Below are 24187 nucleotides of genomic sequence, written 5' to 3'. Positions count from 1 at the left end.
GGGTGAGGCTGGTTCCCCGGGGCCGGGAATAGACTGGCCTGGACCTGCCTCGTCTTTCCATTAAGAAAAGGAACTGACCTCCGGAGGGCCAGGGTGTGCCCCCCCTCCCCCGAGCTCGCCACGTGGCCAGGAGTACTCACGATTTTCCGCTCGTAGAAGGCTCCACTGCTGTAGGTGGTGGCCAGGGTGGATGCGCACTCCTCCAGGTACCACGGCTTGTAGCCGTTCTCCGTGGTGCTGCTCACGGAGATGGTGTAGATGCTGTTGGTGTAGCCGTCACATGAGCAGTAATCCCCCTCTCGCCCGCCATTCCCGGAGGCCCAGACAAAGATGGAGCCGAGGCCCTGCCGGCCCTGGAGGACAAGGAGAACAGGTGTCAGTCAGTCTGCAGCTAGGACCTCCGGGGTGGGGGCGGGCGGGGGCGCCCTCCTTCAAGCAAAGAAGAACGTGGCCAGACCGTCCCATGCCACCGACGCCCAGGGGCTGGGGAGCAAGCCCAAAAGATGTCTCTCTTCGCAGGAAACTCGAGAACCTTCCTACAAGCTGGACTCCAGAGTTATAATTTCCATGATAATCACCCACGACCTAAAGGGCCTGACAGTGCCCGCAGTGGTGCTGAGATGAGCGAGGATGGCGGGGGATGGCGTGTCAACTTGCCTGGACAACAGCTAGTCCAGGGGGAGCACAGCGAGTCTTCCTGACGACGGAGTTGAAGCAGCACTCTTCTTAGAGAGCCAACTCTTTGAAAAGAGGGGTGGGGCCATGAATTCTGGGCGAAGAGCAAACGAGGAAGAAGGATTGTGTTCCAGAACACCCATGGCTGCTGGCGGCTATCCTGGGAGCCCTCTGGGGTCCCCACCGTGGGAAGCGTTGACATGTCAGATTAGCGATGCCAGCCAAGGCTGGCGGCTCCCCTGGAGTGTAGGTTTTTGTTTTCAAGAACAATCATGCGAAAGTGAGGCTTTGAGAGACAGCCATGGGCCCGGGGGCAGGCTTCCACGGTTCTGTTCGAGCCCACACCCACAGGATCAATGATTTCCCAGCAAACCGAGAGCTCTTCCCAGCCACAAACACCAGCTGAAGATCAGCTAATTCCAGACCACACTGAAAATGTGGCCCAAGAGTGTGGACAGACTGCTGGTGCCCGGCCGGCTCTCAGAGGGACACAACATGGGTCTCCACACCAATCACCTGCTGGGGACCCTCCTTTCCAGACGTGCACGGAGTGCGTGCTTCCACACACTGGTTGGCTTAGAGGTAACTTCCCACACAAGTCCCCAACATACCCCCCTCACCCTCTCACACACCCCCAAATCTGCAAGATCTACAGCGACACACCGAATCCTTACTGCTGAACGGACCTGCGCACTGGAAGCCCACGCACGCCCCTTGGCAAGTGGGCCACGGTGCCCTCTCTCATACATGTCCTAACTCCTGCCTTTCCTCCAGCCCCTCCCAGACTGTCCCTGAGTCCACAGGTAAGGTCCTCTGGCCCAGGCCGACTGCTCCAAGCCACCTCATTTCTCTCTGCTTTTCACATCTCCAAGGTGGACCCTGCCACGGGCTGGACAGAACTCACATTTAGCAAAAGGGTCAAGCTTCTGAGAGGAAGGCACAGAGTACTAGAAAAATGGGTGGGTCTACGCATACAACTACCTGCAGGAAAAGATTCATCAGAAGCTAGTTCAAAGCCATGAAAATTCCCAGGGAAGGTGTCTAGCCCGTCAGAGCCCACCATCTCGCGCACACTGTCACCTCCAGCTCCCTACTCGACTCCAGGTCAGTGATCAAAGCGAAGGGTGCCGCCTTATGTAGCCTCAGCACAGAGAGTGGCCTCATCTCCCACTCCCGGGGGCGCCGTCACATTCCCACTCAGTGGGTTATGGCGGAACCCGAGACTGCCCGTTTCTTTTATTTTTTAAGATTTATTTATTTATTCCTACAGAACTGGGGTACAGGAGAGAGGTATAGGGGCGGTGAGACAGAGTGGGGAGCAGAACAGGCAGATGGACCAAGTACACTGCTGAGGGGAGCAGCGGGCGGGTCAGGAGGGGTCTGCTGCGCCATGTGGGTCACCTCCGGGGCGGGGATCGGACTCACACTGAAGCGGCTGCGGCTGGCTTGCAGGGCTGTGCCCTAACCCGCTGCGCCACCAGGGAGGGCCCTGAGATTGCTTGTTCCTAACAGGCTCCCAGGTGATGCCATGCTGCGGGCCTGGACTCCACTTTGGATACTAAGGGCCTAAAATGCCCAAGGCCAGCATCTTCTGACACAGCATTTTCTGGATCAATTCCCACAGGCCTCAGAAGCCTCTTTCCAAAACTTCCAAAAAGTTTTCTGGAAAGAGAACATGGGACTGACCGAGCCAGGGAAACACCGAGGTCTGAGAGCTGCGTTTTGACTTTCCAGGTCTCTGTTCACAGGACAGCCACGGGATGGAAGCCACATGGGGCATTTCACCCTAGCCACGGCCTTGCCTTTCTGTTTAGGAAAGCAGCAGGCACAGCCCCAGCAAAATGGACTTCAGCATCTTGCCGGGCACTGGAGAAGTCACCAGGGAGCTCAGAGGCACCGTAGCAGGAGGCCAGTAGATGCCCAGCGTTGTCGGCCACAGTGACGTTTAATCTTCCTTTTCGATGACAGACCATGGGAGGGCTCACTAGGGCTGACATTAAACAGAGCTTCATGCCAATTATGGCTTCTGAAGCCTCCCACCACCAAACCACATCATCTACCGAAGATGAAGTCAGACTTTACAGAAAGAGGCCATCAGTGACAAATGGGGTGGTGAGGAGGAAAAACAGATGGGGGGCTGTGGTTGGGTTTGAGATCATCAAATTTCCAGGAGGATTCTCAGTGACAACTTCAGACAGCTGCGATTTAAGGCTCCCTACGTGACATATTTTACTTTCCAATGACTAAAAAAAAAAAAGAATGACCTCAGTATTTCAAGAAATAGTGACAAGAATGACGGGGAACCACATGATCCCCTCTGCAATTTCCTCACTCCTCTGACAGCCGATGAAGCAACGCTGCTCAGCATTCTGCTGCTCCAGACCTCTCCAAAGTTCCTCCCAGGCTCCATCTCCCAGGACCTGAGGGAACGTGAGAACCTGGAAAATCCTTTGAAAACCACCAGCATCTCTTCTGGAAGTAGGGCCTCTGCCCGAAAACCTGAGATCTTTAGAAATCATCTTGTGGAGATGACAGACGTGCAGGATGAACCCGTTTGAAGCATATCTTCTAAGCAGAGCACGCACCCTCTGACTTATAGCTTCAACCCAATTGGAGGCTGTTTCACTTGGCAAGAGTGGGCTCCAGAAGACCCAGTAGGTGGTGGGAGTTGAGTACTGGGGAGATGACATTTTTTTTATCAGGCAGCCCCTCTGCGGACAGTGCCTGACTTGGTCATGCCCGAACCTTCTAGAATGCCCTGGGCCCAGCACCTGGCGCAGTTGGGAGTTCAGCAGCTTGAATGGTTTTGGCATTTCTTTGGCACTGTGGGGACCCAGGAAACTACATGTTGTCATGGAAGCAAGGCTGAATGAGGCTCACGTGCTGTGTGGGTCTGGCTGCCTGGATTTCACAAGGAGTGCCTGGCTGAGCTCAGCCTGAAGGCCAGGAGGAGGGGTGCCCTGCTCTGGGTCGCTGGCTGCTCAGACATTCAAGCCCAGGGGACTCAGGGAGAGAGCAGCAGGGAGGCCGGCCTGGGCCTCCTGGAGCGTGGTCACACCTGGAGGAGGTGCCAGCAGCTCACCTGGCCTTGAGGTTCAGGGTGATGCATCTGTGATCTCAGCCTGCCAAGTCTGAGGATGCAGGAAACCAGCCAGGGGCTGGGGGGAGGGTCAGGTGTGGCTGTGGCATTTTAGAGCCAATGGTCAACCCCGTATAAAATAAATAAATAAATAAATAATAGAAAAAGGACCAATATCATACATCCAGAAGAGCAATCAAATCATATTATTTAGAAAAACTTAAAAAAAAAAAATTGTTTCTCTGTGGGGCAGGACTGGGGGATGGGCAGGGACACACACACACAAAAAGACTGGTACTAGTGGATTTATTCACTAACTATTTATTGGCCACCATTCAGTGACGAAGCATGGACACAATACGGTAACTTAAAACATATTTTAAAGGTATAAATAATAGAACGGCCCCTCCCCCACCTGCTCTCCCGGCTCCCATGGAAGTCAGAGGCAGGAATGCTGCCCCAGGCTGCCAGAATTTCCTGCCCAAACCCTGGCTGGCCTTGCAGAGGCATACCTTCCTCTCTGGGTTGGGGTTTGCTGGGCCACCCGGACGCTGACCACAGTTCTGCTGGCTGCAAGAAGGACAAGTTGTCCTGGCCCAGAAATCTGTCTGGGCACCCAGTTTGTAAGATCGGGGTGGTCGCCAGCCCTTCCTGCCTCCCCCTGCCTTTCTGACACACAAGACCCCAGAAAGGGCCATCAGAGTGGTGGCGGTGGACCTGGCCAGTGAGCCTCGTGGAGGGGCCTGCCAGCCTCCCCGTGTCCCCTCAGCAGCTCAGTAGGGGGAGAACCAGTGCTGGATGTTAGTTCTGTTTAGTTCCTGGTAAGGTTCTGCTCAAGAAGTTCTAAATGTACCGATGACATGCTGGCAGGGAGGACAAGACTGAGGTGGGTCCCCAACATGGGGTCAGGGAGCTGGATTTGTGCACCCCGTGATGGCCACAGAAAGCTCAGACTGGGCATTTCTGTGGGCAGGTGGACTAAGGCCCAGGACTTATCTTCCACCCACAGATAGGCTAAATGATGAGACTAGGCAGCCCGAACCCCATACACACTTGCATACACCCCTCAGGCAGGGCCCGTCGGGCTCCAAGGCACAGAGCCAAGGCAGATGCCAGCCTGGGGGCTGCCATTCCATGCAGGTGGGCATGTGTGTTCTGACTGGTGGAAAGCTCCCATGTGGTCTCCCTCCCGGCGGTTCTGGATCAGCCCAGCCTCTGTGGTCCCACTGCGGGGCTCTGCCTTTTAAATGTCAAAACCATCATCACTATTCCCCTCGGCCCCGAAGTTCCATCGTAGCCCCGGGTTACTCACACCTTTTTAATGCCGTACTCAAAGGCCTGCTTCGCCAGCCGGCCGGGCCCATCCACCGTCTTCCCGTCATCGTCTGGCCCCCAGCTCGCGCTGTAAATGTCGATGTAGTTGGGCCTGACGCCCAGAGACTTGGCCTCGACGACATCTGTCACATCCCCGTCCAGCATCCGGATACCTGTAAGCACAGGGGAGGCTGGAGCTGCTTGCTCACGCTTCTGTGAGCCCCAGAGGTGGCCCTCCACGTGCTGGGGTCCCTCTGGAGAGCCCCAGGAAGTTAGGAGTTTTTCCAATGTCATTTGGAAACCCTTGTCCACGCGGAGTGTTAGCCAAAGGGAAAGAGTTCAAATGACACCTCAGGTCAAGTTGATGAGTAGCCCCAAGACATGATGGAAACAACGAAAACAAAACCGTTAGGAAAACAGGTTTCCGGGCTATTGGAAAGGAGAGTGGGCCAAGAAGAGGTGTTTTGTAAAGAGAAGAAGCAGGTACCATTCATTTACATGGCAACATTTGTGAGCACCCCCTGACCCAAAAGAGCAGTACCAAATCATACCAGCAATACACAAAAGCTAAAGTAACACTAACAGTAAAGCCAGGGAGCAGGTGGTCCGTGCCCAGCTCCCGGGGAGAAGGCTGGCTGGGCCCCTGACCTCCGGGCTGCTCGCTCTGGAAGGGCTAGAGAGAGCAAGACCAGCTCTGATGCTACTGTCAAGTTCTCCTTTCACGCTAGAAGCCAGAACCCACCAGCCGGAGCAAGTCGTCGTGCTCCTGAAACGAAATAGGTTTTGAGCAGACTCTTCAGTACTGTGAATGTAAAAATGGACTTCAGAGTCTTTTTCAGCTTTCTAGGGTGTTGATAGCTTCTTTTTTTGTTAAAGAATCATTCTTTCCTGATTTCAAAACCAGTTTTAACCTGGAACCCCAGGGGGTGGGGGCTCTCATCCTTGTGTGCAGGTTGCATGTTTCCTGGGAGCACAGCAGCTTCCAGAGCATCTAGAGAGGGGGTGAGCTGGCTCCACCAGTATCTTTCAACCAGAGGGTCCTCCTGGCCCCCCATTTGGTTCCATGATGATCAGACTCTGCATCCAGTAGGTGTGACTGCCCCTTACCTCTATCCTCCCAATTCATCTCACCTGGGGGCGGGGGGCTCTCAGAGAAGCAGGTACGGGGGTACTGACAGCCACAGGCAGGCCCTGCCTGGATTCTAGTAAAGACTTAAGCAGGACTCCTCTGAGGCTGTGCCACGCTGACCTTCATCAGCACGCGAGGAGGCCACTGAGCCCAGAGACCCTCCTACACCAGGCCCAGCTCACAGTGTGTGATGGCAAATCCTTTCATCAAAACACATTTAAATCTGGGGCCTCCCTGGTGGTGCGAGGGGTTAAGTCTCAGCACTGTGAAGCCAGCTGAGGCCACTGCAGCAGGAGTTCAACCCCGGCCAGGGGGGTGACCCACAGGGCACAGCAGACCTCTCCTGTCTCCCCGCTGCTCCCCTCAGCGGTGTATTTCAATCTGCCTGTTCTGTTCCTCACTGTCTCTGGTGAATCCTCCCACCTCCCCGCACCTCTGGCCTGGACCCCAGTTCTTATATGCATACATAAATACATCTTTTAAAAATCACATTTTAATCTTAGAGGTATTTAAGAATAACGGAAAGTGGGGTTTTTCTGATTATACCACTAATATGTGCTCTTTATAGAAACTTTGGGAAATGGAGAATTACTTGTGACAATATTTTGGTTACTTTCTTCCAGGATTTTTCTGTGCCTGCAGCAAGTACATCCTTTCCAAGTTTTTTTGTTTTTTTTATCCCCCACCAAACTTTCCAGCACATGTCCTGCACCCATGAAAGGCTCGTCCAAGATGAGACTGTTGCAGTCCCAGCCCCAGAGAACAGGCTTCATGAGACTCTGATGCCCACAGGCATTAGTCAGAGTGTACCCCAATCCAGGCAAAACTCCTTCTGGGGTTCATCTTACCAAGCCCCTTGTCTGCACAGGGAATATTCATTCTCTATCCTAGAATCTACATCAACAAATATGCAAAGAAAGAAAATAGAAAAGAAAACCCAGAGTCTCTGAATGAATATAACTGATTTTAAAAAAGCAAATACAGATTTTTCCCCCTAGACTAAAAGAGTAGAGCTCAAGCAGGAGAGAAATCACAGGAAGCCAGAGCGTGAGGAACCATCCTCCCCTGGTGCTCAGGGACAAACATGTGAATGACACATTCCGTCCTGTCCACTTCAGCTGTAATTGTGCAGCTACCCTGTGGCCACCCTGTGGCCTCGTTTGACGGATACCGTAGGCAAAGCGGCCGACCACACACATTTCAAACAATCTTGTCCTCGAACCTCTTGCCAAGGAGCACATGCATTGTAAACTGATAACTGAAAGGACTTTACGATTTATCGGGGGAGAAACTCCCTATCCAAAGAGAATTTGAAGAAGACTTAACAGTAGTTTTGTAACTTCTCCCAGCCTAGCTATTCATTCTACGCACTGTCGAAGGTTGGGGTTTCCCCAGGCTTCTCCTCAGCCTCTGCCCTGCAGTCCCCCTGCGGTGAGATGATAATGTGGGCGTCACCTTGGAGGACCCCTGGGAGGCTGGGTTGGGGAGCACTGGGGGAAGGGGGCCCAGGGCACAGTGCTGGGCCCAACAACTAGCGGGGACACCAAGTGAACTGGAAAGGCCTGCCTGCCCCACAGGCGGGAACTGGGTCCAAAATCAGCGCTGGAGAACCGCACAGTAAAACAACAGGGGGTGCCCTGGGGGCATCGGAAGGTCGTCAGAGTGGGGAGAGCCACGGGAGTCCGTCAAGTGGAGCTGCCCTGTGGCAAAAGAGGGGGCTGAGGGCTGGGAGAACCCTCTCTTTATAATGCACAGGGCTTACAGATGAGCAGTAGCTGGAACTGCGGGGGACGATGCTGACCTACATCAGAGAGAAAGACACCTCTGGGTGATGTCACTCACGAGCGGAACACAGAGAAACAGGTGAACAGAACTGAGAAAACAAAGCTTAAAAGATGGCAGAAGAACTGCGTGGGCAAAGCGGAGGGGCCTAACGGTCTAGGACAAAGGACTGTGTGACCTCAGTAATTAATTAATAAGAAGCAGAAAACGTACACTAGAAATAAACCGAAACCGTCTCTTCTGGCTCTCTGTAGCTCTCCCTCGTTACTGCCTGCTAGGGCCTGAATGGCATGTGCCCCAGTGTGATAGTATTTGGGGTGGGCTCTTTGGGAGGTGACTAGGTTTAGATGGGATGGGGAGGGAACTGGCGTTTGCACAGGAAGAGAGAGCAGAGAGCTGTCTGGTGCCTGTCTCCATCCTGTGAGGTGCATCTGGGAGCCAGAGTAGCCCTCCGGGGAATGGGACGGCTGCACCTTGACCTTAGGCTTGAGCCCCGCAGGACAGGGAGAAGCACATGTCTGTTGTGCAAGCCACCCCGTCGCTGGTCTCTTGCGGAGGCAGCAGGAGCCAACCACCAAGGGACTTCAGCTGCCTGGCTGCAGGGCGGCCCAGGGAGCCCCGTGTCCCGGTGCTGAAACTGGCACCACAGATGGATGCCGGCTCGCGGCTCACTCTGGAGGAGAGGCCGGCGGAGCAGAGCCCAGCTCATGCCAGCAAGAGGGAGAAGGCCGCGCCGCAGGCGACGACACCCTGGCGACCAACTATGGCCAACTGATGCCGCCTCATGACCTCACTGCATCTCACGAAGTCTCTGCTGTTTAAAAATCGCCATGACACCTACCCACAGAGGTGCGTACGAACTGAAGAAGACAACGTGTGTAAAGCAGCTGGCACGCTGAGCCTCAGTGTTGGTGTTTTGACCGCACTAAGCCTCTGTTTCCCCATTTGTAAAAATGGCAGTATTAACATGGCCTCGAGGGGCTGCTGATAGCAATAACCCATTACATTTTACCTTTACTCTCTAGAAGTGTGCGGTCTGATGTATACAAGGGTTTGGATGGCGCGTGCACGCTATTTGTGAAAGTCTAATAAAACAGTGGGCTCCCTGAGTGCGAGGCAGGAGAGAGAACGGGACCCACCGGGCCTCTCCCACATGTCCTTCAGTCTCAGAGGAGGAAAGTGCTCAGAATTTTGGATTATTACACCCACTGTCTGTTTTAAAGCTACCATTTGAACACAGTTGTAGGCATGCCCAAGTAATATATTGCACAGTTCTACTGGCACTAGGAATTACTCCTTTGCTGGTTCTGCATGCTATAAATGTTCTCTCCCAGTTGATGCCTTCTCTTCTCACTTTGTGGTATCTTGATAAACAGAGGTTCTTAATTTTTATAGAATAGGAACTAATTCCCCTCTGGAGATCCAGGGAGCTATGATGGAGGCCAAATCTTCTCTGGGTTGGCTGGCATCCAGGGTGGGGTTCCTGTCTCCTTTAGAGGCCGCACTGGGTCACCCCTAACCACAGCCCACAGGGGCTGTTCCATCAGCTCCTTGTGCTTTCTCTTTTCTGACGGGTCAGGACAACGCAGTGTGCCCAGGGTTTCCGTCTCCAATGTCGTGGCAGGGAGCCGGGCTCGGGCACCCAGGTCTCTGGGCAGGGAGCATGCCCAGTGGGGGAAGGTGGAAGCATGATACAGCAAAGGGGAGAGAGAGCAGCACACAGCGATGGGCCAAGAGCAGAAGCCAAGAGTTCTGCAGAGGAAGCTCAGCTCCGCGTGACCTGAAACCGGGGCAGCACACTCTCTGAACCCCCTTTTCCACAATATTGAACTGGTGGGGTACTGGACACTAACTTTGTGTTGAGGCCCGGTTCTGCTGGAGAAATGGCAGCTGCATTCGCTGCCCAGGGCAACAGACCCTGCTGGCCACAAGCTGCCCAGTGGGGACATTTGCCCTCCCATTCCAGAATGTCCCCATGTGAGTTAAAGATGTTGAAATGTTGAACAGGAAGGGATAGATGCCAGAAGACATTCCAACATATGTAAAACAGTAGGACCAGAATGATTTCTCCGCACCTCACATAGTGCTTTTCCATTTTGGGAGAGTGATGTGCAAGATAGAAAGCATAATGTATTTAGGTTTTAATGAAGCAGCTATTTCCCCCACAGTGACAAGTTGCCCACAAAGAAAGGGTAAATATTTTCAGTAGAAACCTGCTGTTCCAACGTTTGCTTTCAATGCACATGGTGCTCTCAAAATGCCAAAACAAGAAGAAAAACAGTCATCATTTCTCAAAAGAAAAAAAGAGAGATCCGTTTACCGTAAGTTGTCAGATATAAAGTGAATCTGGACAACTGATTTTGATGACAAATTAAAGCCTGGCTGTGAATGTGCTGATGGTGGCTGCTGGCACCTGGTTCAGAGGCCACAGGAGGCAAGCGGTCATTGAGGCAGGACAGAAATGTTGATCACTGCTCTCTGAGAACCAGTCCATGGGTTTGAGCTGGGCGGAGTGGAGTCCAAGGATGGCTCTTTGGGGAACCTGACGAACTTGGGTGAACAATTCACTATGCTGTCGATGCTCACGTTTCCCAAAGACCATTCTGCAGACCCTCAGGAAGGGTCACATGGGCTTTCATCTCTTTAACCAAAACAACTGACCCCAGCACAACACGGAGGTGGGGTACCCACTCCCCCAGGAGGCAGAAACTCACGGGTCACTTTTGACTCCCTTCAAACAAAGCCACTACTAATCTGCCACTGATCAGACACCTTAACCATAATGGACACAGCTGATGAACACATGTTTGGTATGTTTTATGTATTCTGTACTGCTTTATGATAGTCAGATACAGAAAACCTTCAGAAAATCCTGAGGCTGGGGACATACATTCACAGTACTGGTCAGTAATTATTGATGTAAGTTTACATCGTCTGTTGGCAAGATGAATGGCCTGTCAGTAGCGCCATCGATATTGACTTCCAGGATATGAGACACCGTAGAGGTTCTATGTAGTGCTAACCTTACATGTAAACAATGGAAAGATAATGTAGAAACAAAATTCATGTTTACTCACAGGTAAAACAGCTCATGCGTTGATTACCTTCCCCCAAATTTCCAGAATGTTCATTGAGAAAATTCTGCCTAGAGGGACTTGTATCACTTTAATCCTATGTTGTTCAAGGGGCCACTGCATATGCTTTCCTGTCCAATTGCCTGAACCCAGTAATATTTAAATGGTCTGAGAGAACTTGCTGAAATGATTGATTTTGCAAGCCTCTCGGTAAAGTTAAAAATAACACTTTTTTCATACTGACCCATCCTGCCTCCTCCCTTCCAACTTCTAGCTTTTACAGAGACTTTCCAAACTGTACAGATCTGTACAACGCATGGTGAAGCCATGGCCATGTAGTCCACCCTAGAAAGCAGCAAGAGACCTAGCCTTTCCCCCAAAAACTTTCTGAGGAAGCTCAATGTCAAAGGCAATAGCAGACCAGAACGTGACTGTATTGGGAAATAGGTCTTAAAAAGGTAATTAAGCTGAGGTCATATGGGAGGGCCCCCGTCGGGTGTCCTTATAAGAACAGGAAATTCACACACACACACAACACACACACACACACACACACCCTGAATGATCCTATGAGGACCCAGTAAGAAGCAGCCCTCCGCTAGCCAAGGAGAGGCTCTCAGGAGAAGACAATTCTGCTGACATCTTGATCTTGGATTTCTAGCCTCCAGAATTGTGAGAAAACAAATTTCCATTGGAAAGCCAAAAAAAAGTTCAAAAAAAAAAAAAAAAGGCAAAGGGAAGAACACCCACCGCACACACACATATACACACACTCCCCAAATAAGAAGTTAACCATCAGCCTGGGCTGTTGATGCATAAAAAGGCAGGGGCCGGCCGGGCCCATTTTTGTTTATTGAGAAGTAATGTATTTTGCCTTTAGCAAATGAATGCCAATGCTCGCAAGCGCAGTGAACAGCAGCAAGTGAAATTAGATTGTAGCTTCCTGAGTGTGACAAATAGGCCTCCCCAACAAATTTTGCTCATTAATCCTGAGTTTATTTTAGTAAATCCACAGAGAATTGGTTTTGCTTTTTTCCCCTGCCCAGTAAAACTGAGTACATTCTGTTCTACGAGCAGCCATCCTGGGCCAAGTGAGGTTTCAACAGTTGCTCAGAACTGCTACAGGCCTAAAAGGTTCCTGTCATCTCTCATTATCGCCTAAGACAGTAACGGGACTCTCAGGTCTTGGTGCACGCTCACATGGGACAACCTTGTTCCACGGACCCCAGGGAGCTGTGGCCTGTGAGTTGTATGTAAGGCACCGGTCACACGAGGTGCTCGAAGACCAGTGGTGGGCGACCAAGTCTCTCCTGGCCTCCTGCTCTGTTCCTGAGCTCCCGATGGACCAAGTCCATCTTCCACAGGAGCAGAGGCCAGTGGGAGTCCAATAAATCATGGGCACCCCCACCGTGAGGTCTGGGTCCAGGGAGGCTTTAAGGTCCGTCCTAGGCTGTTTTTATTACGTAGATCACGTCTCTTCTTTATTCTGAGACGTTCTCATTTGGGGCCCTGCTGGCCCTGGGGTGAGGCGTGCCGAGGCTGCCACCATGGCTACTGTCCCACCAGGGGACAGTAAAGAACTTGCCTGGAGTGTGTCTTTCCTGTGCAAACCTGCCAAGTCAGGGCCCACACCCCAACCACCTCTCTCACACTTCAAGCCACAGTCTGCCTGTTCTGATCGCTCCAGGACAAGTATCGGGCAGTCAGTGGCTGTCCCAAGACCTCAACGCCCTGAAATTATCCAAGCCAGCCGACCCTAAGCCTGTTTTCCCTGTCCCGGCAGCTCCTTCCCGTGGAAACCAGAGTGAAGGCTTGGAAACTTCGCTCCCTCTGCCTTCCGGCGAAGCCTGGTGCAGCCCAGGGGGCCTGAAGAGAAGCTGTGCCACTCCTCTGGGCACTTGTCACAAATTGTGCAAGGATCCCACCCCCCTCAGATCTTAGCACACGCCCACGTGCGACAGCCTTGTCCACGGTCCCCAGAAGCTGTGGCCTGTGGGCTGTCATGCACCATGGTCACGCCAGGTGCTCGTAGGCCAGAGGATCTTACCAAGTCAAGGCTACACCGCAACACAATGGCATTTTAAAACAGGCCACGCTTCCATGATGTTGATTTTTCAAAAAAACAACTCGAGGAGGCTTCGATTTAGATTTAGATTTGAGAAGTAAACTGACTCTCATGACTTCCCACGGGGAGTGTGCTCGGGGCACAGAGCCATTCTGGGAGAGCCGGGCCAGGGCAGCCCACTTCCGAGCCCATGCAGCTCCCACACATTCACGCTGCTGGGGGGCAGTGAGGACCCCCAGGACCCTGAAGGGCCGAGCACGCGTGCAAGCACACACACGCTCCGACCTGGCCTCTGCCAGACACGAGAAGATGCTGAACATAGGACATCTGTGCCACCATGAAAAAAGGTGGCCCAAGAGCTTGTCATCTAGACGTGGCCACCCGTCGTCTAGACTCTGCCTGTCTTCCTGACGTACACCTAAGACTGAAGCTTCCCACAGTCAGTAGTGAGGACGGTCTCAGGATCTCAGAGTATGTAAAGCTCCATGGAAACAAGACCAGGGCCTCGACCTCCGGAAGTGGCTTGATTGGGGTTGGGGTACGGGCACACAGAAGTGAGAAGATGGAGGCCCTTCTTGTCCATGTCCTCCTTCCCGTGTTCCTGCTTAGCCTAGAGATGCTCGCACCCACCAGCCGGGGGGCCTTGATAAGAATGTCGGGGTGAGGAAACCCGCATTGCACATTCCCCAGAGCACGAGCAACTAAGCAGTAGCTGCTTACAAACCCTAAATCCCCCCAATCTTCCCAATGCATTTGAAATCCCACCGCAATTGAAAATGCACTTGGAGTCTTTGAAGATTAATCTGTAGCTTAAACTGTTCTCTTAAAACGCTCACAAGTCTAAACTGCTTAATGGAAACACTAATGAGACTGAATTCTGTGACTCTGAATTAGCATAATTGATGGGCCTGGATGAATTTAGCTGTTATGTACTTAACATTTTCACGTTCATGAAAGGAAACGTATCCTTTAGTTCCCCTGATCAAAATAGGCAACAAAACCCCCAACAAAAATTGGCTGTCGGTGTTTTACTTTTCCTCCCCAGAAATAAACGGGCTAAAAAAGATACAAGTTCTTTGTGAGGTCTGAGCAGGTCCCGAGATGGGGTGGGGGTTACCCAGCAGCCCCCAGTTGCCTGCCCCAGTGCAGATCTCCAGATCTGATGCCCCTCAGGCTCGGGGTGCTTCCCTGAAGCCGGAGCAGGATATGCTGCACCAAACGCACGGCAGCCCTCCCTCCTCAGGGAAATGAGCATCCACACAGGTGAGGCCCTTGCATACAGCTAGGAATGAGAGCTTCACATATCTGTCCCACAGAGAGGCTTCAGGATTCTGGGATCTGATGCGGCCTATAGACTGGCACTTCCAGGTGCCAGAGGAAGGGCCTTGCTTGGCCCATGGCGCTCGCCCTGAAGGTGAGCTGATGAGAATGAGGAGGGTGTGGAGATGCAAGCCTGGCAGTGCCCACCACCAATGCCAGCAAGGAGCAGAGGGAAGGTCCATTACATCACAAGGAGTGAGAAAGAGGAAAACCAGGCAGAGGGCTGAGATTTTTCTTTAAAGGCTCACAGAGCAAGGGAGTCAAGAAAAGGTGAGAGAAGAGGCTAGGAATGCTGACCACTCACCTTTCTCTCCACCCACTGATGCTATTCCCATTATCAAAGGAAAGCTGGGAAGCCTGGTTTATGGTAGTCTAAGCCAAGAGGGAAAACCAAGGCCACATACAGACAGAAAATGAAGAGGGTCAAGAAGACCACACACACACATCCCCGAGTTTCCATCCTGCTCGCTGGGCAAGGTGGGAGCCCCTCTCATTTGATCACTGCTGTGTCCTGGCAGCAGAGAGCTACAGCTGCGAGGGGAGAGAGAGCCCGCGCTTCAGGTCCTCAGGGCTGAGCCCACGTCTCCGTTTCACCGCGGTGCAGCTATGTGAACTCGGACGCCATCCTTAACCTCTCTGGTTGCCAGCCTCCTCTGATGAGAAGTGGGTGGTGGGGAAGGTGTTCATGCACATCGGGGGCATGAGCCTACTCCCTTTAATGATATAAAGTGCCATCAACCAATGCTACCTCAATAAAGGGGAAAAGTACACACACACATACACACAACTTTCCAATTCACAGAATCATTCTGAGGATTTGATTCAAAGTTGAACAAAGTGTTCGGTGAAGCATCTGGCAACTAACAGCAATCAGTGGCAACTCTGACTGTCATCACAACAAAGATACAGATGGCCCTGGAACTTGAACTTTGTGGGCCACTTACACTGGGATTTTATGGTAAACAGCTGGTGTCAACTTCCAGTATTGCTAAATGCGATCCAGTACGACAACTATGTATTTTCTCTTCCTGATGATTTTTCTTTAACAGCATTTTCTTTCCTCCATCTGTCTTTATTGTAAAACTACAGCATATAAGACACAAAACATGCAGATTCAGTGGGCACTGTTTATGTTTTGGGCAGAGCTCAGGTCAACAGCAGGCTATGGTTAGCTGAGCTGGGGAGGTCAGAAATTACGAGCAATTCTCTACTGTGTGGAGGGTCATTGTCCTTAGCCCATGTTGTTCCAGCGGCCAACTGTATCAAGGATATTGGCCCATGGAGGAAACGGAGGGCTCAGTCTACCCCGCCTCAGGGCCTAGGTCCTCAAAAAAGAAGAAATCTGTTCTGGAAAACGAGGTGAGCCGATAAGATGTTCTGAAGAGCTGTGGAAGACAGAGGAGCAGATGGGCTCAGCCAGCAGGAGGAGGCGGCACCCTCCTGTGAGAAGATTTTTGCAGAAGAAGGAGCAATTCCAGAAACACTCCAAACCCTGGAGCACAGTGTGCAAGAACAGGAGGGTACAGAGCAGCACCAGGGTAGAGTGGCAGGCAGCTTCCTCCCTCTCAAGATGGGCAGTGAGGGACACGGGATTGATCCAGAGGCTAAACCAGTACGAGACAGTGCTGAGGCCAAGGGGAACAGTGATGCTATTACCCAACCGGTATCCAACAGGCCCCTGCCGTCAGGCTTGACAACTACCAGAGCCAAGTAGAGACAACCAAGAATCAGCAGATGGCAAAGGAAAACCAAGATCAAGAGAGAATTGCTACACTAAAAACCAAAAGACCACAGCAACAATAAAAATCATAGGCCATATATATTTTGCTTTCAATTTGTAAAACACACAGTATCTTAAAAGTACAATAAAATGCAGTATGCCTGTATAGGCAGGTTGAAAGTAGAAGGATAGGAAAATATGTATCATGGAAAAACTAAACAAAAAACCAGAAACAGTTATTCCTGTATCAGATAGAGTTCAGAGCAAAGGAAATACCAAAGACAGAGACAAAATAGAATGATGAAAGGCACAATTCACCAAAAACATATAGTAATCCTAAATACCTAAGTACCAAAGAAAAGAGCTGTAAAACAGGTGAACAACAACTGGTAGAACTTCAAGGAAAAGTAGACAAATCCATAATAATAATGCAAATACACAAGCCAGTCTAGAGGTATTGAGTATTTCAATACTTCGCTCAATAACAGAACAACCAGGCAGAAATCAGTGAGGATCTCAGAAGAACTTAACACTTCCAACCAACAGAGTCTCATCACACTTTTGGAACATTCCACCAAACAACAAGAAAATACGCATACTTTTCAAGTTTTCCAAGGAACATATATCAAGATACAGTAGGTCCTGGACCATAAAATAACCTCAACAAATTTAAAGGAATTGAACCCATGCAGAATGCGTTCTCCAAACACAATGGAATCAAAGCAGATATTGATAACAGAAAAATCTCCAAATACGTGGAAGTCAAACATACTTTGAAATAACCTATGGGTACAAGAAGAGTTAATTGGTGGGGCAGGAGTGGGAAGTAAAATGAGCTGAATGAAAATTAAAATACAAAATAACATTTGTAAGATGTGGTTGCTGGAAGGGAAATTAAAATACTACTTTACAGTGGAAAAAAGAGCATCTCGAATCAAGCTAAGTACCCTTTACAAGATCCTAGGGAAAGAAAAGCTAAATGAGCCCAAAGAAGAGGAGAAATGGAAATAATAAAGATAAGAGTAAAAAAAAATTGTAAAGAAAAAAAACTACTAGACAACATAGATGAAATGGACTGCTTCTCAAAAAAAAAAAAAAAAAAAAAAAAGACAATAGCCACAGCTCTCCAAAAATGAAATAGATCTTTGAATACCCCTATAATTTCCTGAGAAATTGAATTTTTTTTTTAAAGATTTATTTATTTATGCATACAAGAACTGGGGTACAGGCCAGAGGCTCAGGGGCGGCAAGAGGCTTCACCAGAGACAGAGTGGGGAGCAGAACAGGCAGATCGACGAAGTACACTGCTGAGGGGAGCAGCGGGTGGGTCAGGAGAGGTCTGCCACACCATGTGGTCACCTCCGGGGCAGGCGGGAATCGAACTCATGCGGAAGCGGCTTTAGATTCTCATTGCTGTGCTTTAACCCGCTGCGCCACCAGGGAGGGCCGAGAAATTGAATTTTTAAAAATTTCCCTTAACAAAGAGATCTCTAAGTACATATGGTCTCACTGGAGAATTCTACTAAAAGTTTAAGGAAGTAATACCAACCTTTCACAATCAATTTCATTACATAGAAAAGAAGAGAACACTTTGCAATTACTGAAACTAGTATCACCCTAATACCCAAACTAGTAAAAGATGGTACTGGAAAAAAAGGGGAAAATGAAAATTATAAACCCAAATCCTCATGACTCTAGATGCTTAACAGAATATTACAATACACAAAGAGAATTCATCAATGTACAAAGAGAAACAGCATAACACTTTTGCACACTGTACCAGAGTTCCAGAAGAATACATTGAAAGAAACTGAAAAGTCCATAATCATCTCCATGAATTAGATGAAACTGATGTTATACTATGCTTTAGGCTACTGGTCAAATTGGTCAACATAAGAATCCCACGTTTTTCACTAAGTTTTATCCAGCACATCAGTGAAGAAGGTGAATGCCTACAGGCACCAGACACCCAGGGTAAATTATAGAGATGGACAGGTCTATTAAACCAGGGAGAAAGGCAGACAGGTAAATTGCTCTGAGGAGCAGTCACGGTGCTACTCTACCTAACAGATGTCATCAAGGAATGAGTCCAGAATGGCCTGATTTTTTGAGAGAAACCTCAAAGCTCTATTTTTAACGTGAACTCTCTTGATTTGTAAATATTTTTTGCCCATGTTCTTATGAAACACTGTGTGGATCACACAAAACACATCTGCAGGTCAGCAAAACCTGTGGATCACTGGTTAAACTTCCGATTTACATGGATATCTGTACTCCATAAGCATGAAATAAAAGTACTCTTCAAATACCCAATTTAATATTTACAGACAGTGAACATCTTTTAGGATCACAAAGAATTTCTCAACAAAGTCTGAAAGAAGAAGTTAAACAAAACAGTTTTTGATCTTGATGTAATAAAATTAAAAATTGGCAACAAAAGGAATACCAAAACACTATCCAGTTGGAAAATTTTAAAATCCCTTATAAATAATGTTTGAGTTAAAGAGAAAAATCAAAGCTAAAGTAAAACATTATTCAAAAAATTATTCAGAAATGAATAACAATAAGAACACTGTATAATTAAGCCAGAGAGAGGTGATGAGAGGGAAATACATAAAACATTTATTTACTTGTTAGCACACATCAAAGCCTGAAATACAGAACTAAACATCTAGTCAAGGAACTAAGAAAAAGCAGCAATAATAAAAATTTAAAAGCTAAAAAATTAATAAACAAAACTAGAAATTCATGAATTACAAAATAAAAGAATGAATAAAAAATCAAAATTTAGTTCTTTGAAAAATCTATTTTATAGGAAATAGCAAAATTCTCATTAGTTTGATCAAGGGATAAAGCAAATACCACAAATCAGTCTAGGGACAATTATAACTGTAAATGGAGGGTTTTTTTAAATTTGAGAATATAACATTAAATTTATATGTCATATGTTTGGAAATCAGGAAAAGTGGATGATTTTTCTAGGTAAATTTAATAACCAAAGTATCCTCAGGAAAAATAATAAACCTAAACAGACCTATTTCTTATAAAAGTCAATATGGCTGACTAGATTGATTAAAAAGTGCTATTATTAAAAAAAAAAGAGCCACTATCCACAATATAAGAACTATTTCAGAACACAGTGAAAGAAAACATCCTAACTCATTGTACAAATCCAATTTAGCACTGATGTAGAAAATGGAGGGAAACATCACAAAAACAGCAACTGTAGTTCAATCTATCTTATAAAGACACAAACACCATAACAAAATATTAGCAGTTGAATGTAACAGTGTATTAAAGAACAATACTCATAATCAAATAAAATTTTTTATAAGAATGAAATTTCTAACATTAGGAAATCTATTAAAGTATTTCACTACATTAAAGTCAAGTTAAAAAATACATAATTACCTTAATAGATGGTTTTTTAAAAGCATGTAATAAAATTCAACATTTTCATTACTGAACAAGCTGCCTAAACATCTAGGAATATAGTAAAATATCCTTAATTTCATAGAGCATAACTATAGGAAACCTACCAAAGACACCTACAAATGACAAAAAACTAGAAATGTTCTTGCATAAGTCAGAAATAAAAGAAAAAACTTAAAATCCAGATGCTATTCAATATTCACCAGGAGTTCTATACATTGAAATAAAACAAGAAAAAGAAATGAGAGTTGTTAATACTAAAGAGATAAAACCGCCATTATACTTACAGACAGCTTTTATCTGCCTAGAAAACTCAGGAGAATCAAAACCAACAGCACCAAAAGTATTCATTAAGATGACCAGGTATATAAATCAAAACACAAAAATCAATAGCTTTCCTATATCCATATCGGTAATAGCCAATTAGAAATTAAATTCTTTAAGAAATAAACCTAGCAAGAAATGTGTAAGACTGATATGAAGACAGTGATAAAATTTTAAAATGATCTCAAAGTAGACCTGAATAAATAAAAACATACCATGTTCCTGGGTGGGAAGACTCAATATTGTAAAGATGTCAATTCTCCCCCAATTAATCTATAATTTCCATGCAATCCCAATCAAAATCCCAACAGGAATTTTTATGGAACTTGACAAGCAGATTCTCAAGTTCATCTGAAAGAGAAAATGTGCAAGAATAGCCAAGAAATTTTTGAAAAAGAATCATAAGAGAAAATTTGTGCTACCAATTATCAAAAAAAAAATCTTCTTAAACTATAATAACTAAAAATGAGATCTTTTTAGGGATTTGGAAATTAAAAAGAAGTGTACTACTGCAACATAATCAGGGATCCGGTGGCAGGCTGGTACAGATCAATAAACATTAAATTTGGTCAGGTGGAGGGTAGGGGTGGGAAGGGGAACATTAGGTTTCTCTTGTATCTTTCACAAAAATAAATCCCAAGTGGATTAAAAAGCTAAACACAAAAGACAAAAACCATAACATTTTTTTTAGATGAGTTATTTTTCTAAAACTTAGTTTTTAGAATAGATTTATTCACCTGGGCTCTTCTAAGTAAGACCCCCAAACCCAAGAAATCATAAAGGAAAATAAATAAAAAACTGATACTGTAGAAGATTTTAAGCTGGGTTTTGCTGAAATATTAATGAAGTAATCATTAGCAAACAGCTCCACAACTTAACTTTTAAAAAATCAGTATTTCTCTACAATGAAAGAGAATCTTCCAATTAAACATACAAGAGTAACCCACTCTCCTCTTGGAAAACAATGAAGATGCCACATGTCTGTACAGACTCCCGTAAATGTCTAATTTCTGCCCATTGTGGTGATGCATCTGAGGACCTTAGGACTGGGACATGGATGGCTGGGGGAATTTGTTTCTCTGCCATGTGTATTGGTTTTAGAGCGAAAAGAAAAAGTTGCCTTCGTGTCCATTACTTTAGAAGGCATAAGGACCGCCCAGGAACCATGCCCATGACACCGCCTTTCCAAGAAGCAGGCAGTTTTTGTGGCACGGATTTTTTGGGGGGAGAAAAAGCAAGTACCTACCAGCCCTAACCTCTACCTACTGCGGACGGTACAAACTGAGTTAGTGTTGATTCACTAGTGAGCGGAGGAGATCTCGCAGATGTTTGCAGTCTAGCTTACTCTCCTTTTTTCCCTCCCCATATCTTAGTAGTTTACTGGCCTAGAGGGAAATGGCTCCTGCTTAGCCAACATTTGTTGGTAACTATAAAGTGATTAGCATGAACCTAAGCACAAGGCTGCAAGAAATAAGAGAAAGGGGGTCACATCGAATGCAAGAAAGTATAAAAACTATTAACAAACATTTCTCCATAATATCAAAAATTTAACAAAAACATGTTTCCTCTCTGAAGCAAGAACTCAAAGATAGAAGAGATGCATGAAGAGATAACAAGAAAGAGGTTAAAATTGTGTTCATCCTCAGGAAAGAAAATATAAAACTATTTTAGAAAGAAGGCCACATTAGGGTTTTCTCTAGTAGAAAAGACACTGGTGAGACTGTCAGAAATATGGAGAACATATTTGAGAAAATCAAAATGAAAAGATAGAAAAAGTTAAATATGATTAGAAAGAGATACAGAAGTTGGGAAGTAGGAATCAAATATATGTATAAATGTTATATATGAAGAACTAAACAAATGGAATAAAACATATTCAAAACCACTACAGGAGTTTGTCTGAAATGGAAAAGCAAAAAACAGTGGATCTTTTCAAATATACTGAATCCTAACAATAGCTGCAAAGAATGATCTGTACCAAAGGTTACCAAACAAAGTTACTGGATTCCAAGAATGAAGGTGGAATTCTATCCAAGTAAGTCAAAGTCACCTACACGGGGAAGAAATCAAGCTGGCCTCAATTTCCAAACAACACTGACTACAGAGGGTGAGGACAACAGGTAATGTTCACTATGTGCTATAAGGGTATATCATTCAGCACATATATAATTCAAGAGTAAAGGTACTGTCCACATATTTTCAAAGGTGAGCAAACTCAGGAAATACAGCACCTGTCAGCCTTTTTGGAAAAAGTTACTCAAGTGATGAACTCCAGCGAATTAAGAGATGAATGAAAATAAATAATTCAGGAATGTGAAAGCAGTACTGAATGTGATGGTTTGAACCAAAGCTAAACCACTGGGAGAATCATACTGACAGAAGGTTAGTACTAAACACTGACAATGTAAAAACAAACAAACAGAAACCCTAAGATTGAGGTGTGGGGGAAGCAGTGAGAAGAAACTGAAGTGTTAATTAATTAATATGGGAAACATGTAATTAAAAAGTAGCTAAGACTAGTCCAAAACTAAAAGATTTTCATAATCTTGAGGTTTTTTTTCCCAGTAGGGATATTTGAGGAAATAACTCATTATAATGAAACATTTATGTGAAATTCAGCAATAACTTAATTTCAACTTGTTTCTTGTCCTTCTATTCACATGCATCAAATAAATGAAGCATTAAAATAAACACTAACCAAATACAATTAAGCAAAATTAAATCTGAAGTTCAACAATTTATCAGTTTTCATTTAGTTCCTCATGTCAAGTTTACATAAAATTAAACTTAATATTTTAAAAGCAGATATACTATTAAAAAACAGGAATAGCATAACCCAATATTAATGAAAAAAATAGCCATCACCCACCATCCATGTGGCATAAAGGTTTCTGTTAAAAGAGCAGAGGATGAGAGCTAACAGTAGGCTCAGTCTTGGTTTGATCCTGGGAAATGATTTAACTTGTCTGGTTCTCATCAGAACAGTGGGGATAACAATAGCAGCTATGTCATAGTTTTGTAGAGATTATACAAAGTAATACTTACAAAGACTGTGCCTATTGTCAATGCATTCAGTAAGTGCTGGTTGTCCCTATTTCCAAAAGGATTTAGGTGATAATTTACCTTCTGTTTTTATATTCTTCTGTATGTGGACAAACTTACATATATATTGGAGCTATCTTGACTATCAATAGTAATGTAGTAAGACTATTATTTTAAGGTTATAATTTAGACAGTTTCACGACTTCTTCATTTGACTGAATTACTGCCCGGTGACAAACTTATACATGCAATTTTATAAAGAAAATTGGTAGAAAATATTACTCCATTTCTATAAACATGTAGTCGTATCTTTAGCAGGCTATCTGTGGTGACTTTAAACTATACCTAAAATTCTTGGACACTTTTCTGTTTGGAGGGTTGCCTACTTTCTCTCCTCTTGAGTATACATTAGACTTAATGAATCATTTCTAAAGAACTGAGTATAACAGAAGGGATCCTTGTGACTTCTAAGACTAAGTCATAAAAAACATGATTGCTTCCTCCTTGTTCTTTAACAGTCTGCCACAAGAGAAACTGGCTACCATGTTATTGGGGCACTCAAAGACCCAAATGTAGACATATAGTTGGTGAAAAATGAAGGCCTCCTGCCAACACCCAGCAAGGCAATGAGGGCTCTAGGCAACAGCCAAGTAAGTAGAGTTACTTAGTAAAGGATCCTCTAGCCCCAATCAAACCTTCAGAATACAGTCACAGCCAATTGCTTGACTGCAACTTCATGAGTGACCCTGAGTCAGAATCACTCAGCTAAGCTGCTAATGTGTTAGGTAACAAATGTTTTTTGTTTTAACAAACTACAGTTCGGAGTTATTCTCCTGATGCAATAGATAACATATATGCCATCTGTTTGCTAAAGATGTGTAAGCCATGGGTTCTAATTCCAAAATGACAGAGTAGCACCTGTCACACAAATTGTCTAAAAAAAAAAAAAAAATTATAGGCTCCACACAAAATGTTTATTTGAAAAATCACAACATTTTAGGGGCACTGGAGTGCAACTAGATGGAGGCAGGTAGGAAATTGAGTTTTTCAAAGAAGATATCCAACTTTATAAGGCTTTTACTTCAAGGGAACTCCCCCAGTCTCTTGGTGCCAGGAGGCTAGAATTCAAGCAGAAAGTGCTATCTTACTCTCCTGGTGAGTCAAGGAATGCACTCTGGTATTGATGGGATAGAGGGAATTGAGTCAAATTCCAGAAAAAAGGGAGCTAAAA

At 46.2% G+C, this 24187-nt stretch overlaps 1 protein-coding gene across 1 annotated transcript in view; it reads right to left on the bottom strand.

The window, feature by feature from the left end:
- PCSK6 (proprotein convertase subtilisin/kexin type 6) overlaps positions 1–24187 on the bottom strand; it is a 103709-nt gene that overhangs the window by 63296 nt on the left and 16226 nt on the right. Inside the window, exons 7-8 of the mRNA XM_004693085.2 lie at positions 5069–5241; positions 141–353 (exon numbers count right to left, since the gene is read on the bottom strand). Coding sequence (XP_004693142.2) covers positions 141–353; positions 5069–5241 — 386 coding nt within the window. The remainder of the gene's footprint in view (positions 1–140; positions 354–5068; positions 5242–24187) is intronic.

This window comes from Condylura cristata, unplaced genomic scaffold (genome assembly GCF_000260355.1).
Source record: "Condylura cristata isolate star-nosed mole 26May11 unplaced genomic scaffold, ConCri1.0 scaffold00035, whole genome shotgun sequence".
NCBI classification, from domain to species: domain Eukaryota; kingdom Metazoa; phylum Chordata; class Mammalia; order Eulipotyphla; family Talpidae; genus Condylura; species Condylura cristata.
Note: the sequence above shows the minus strand (reverse complement) of the source record. Positions and strands in the feature narration are given on the sequence as shown.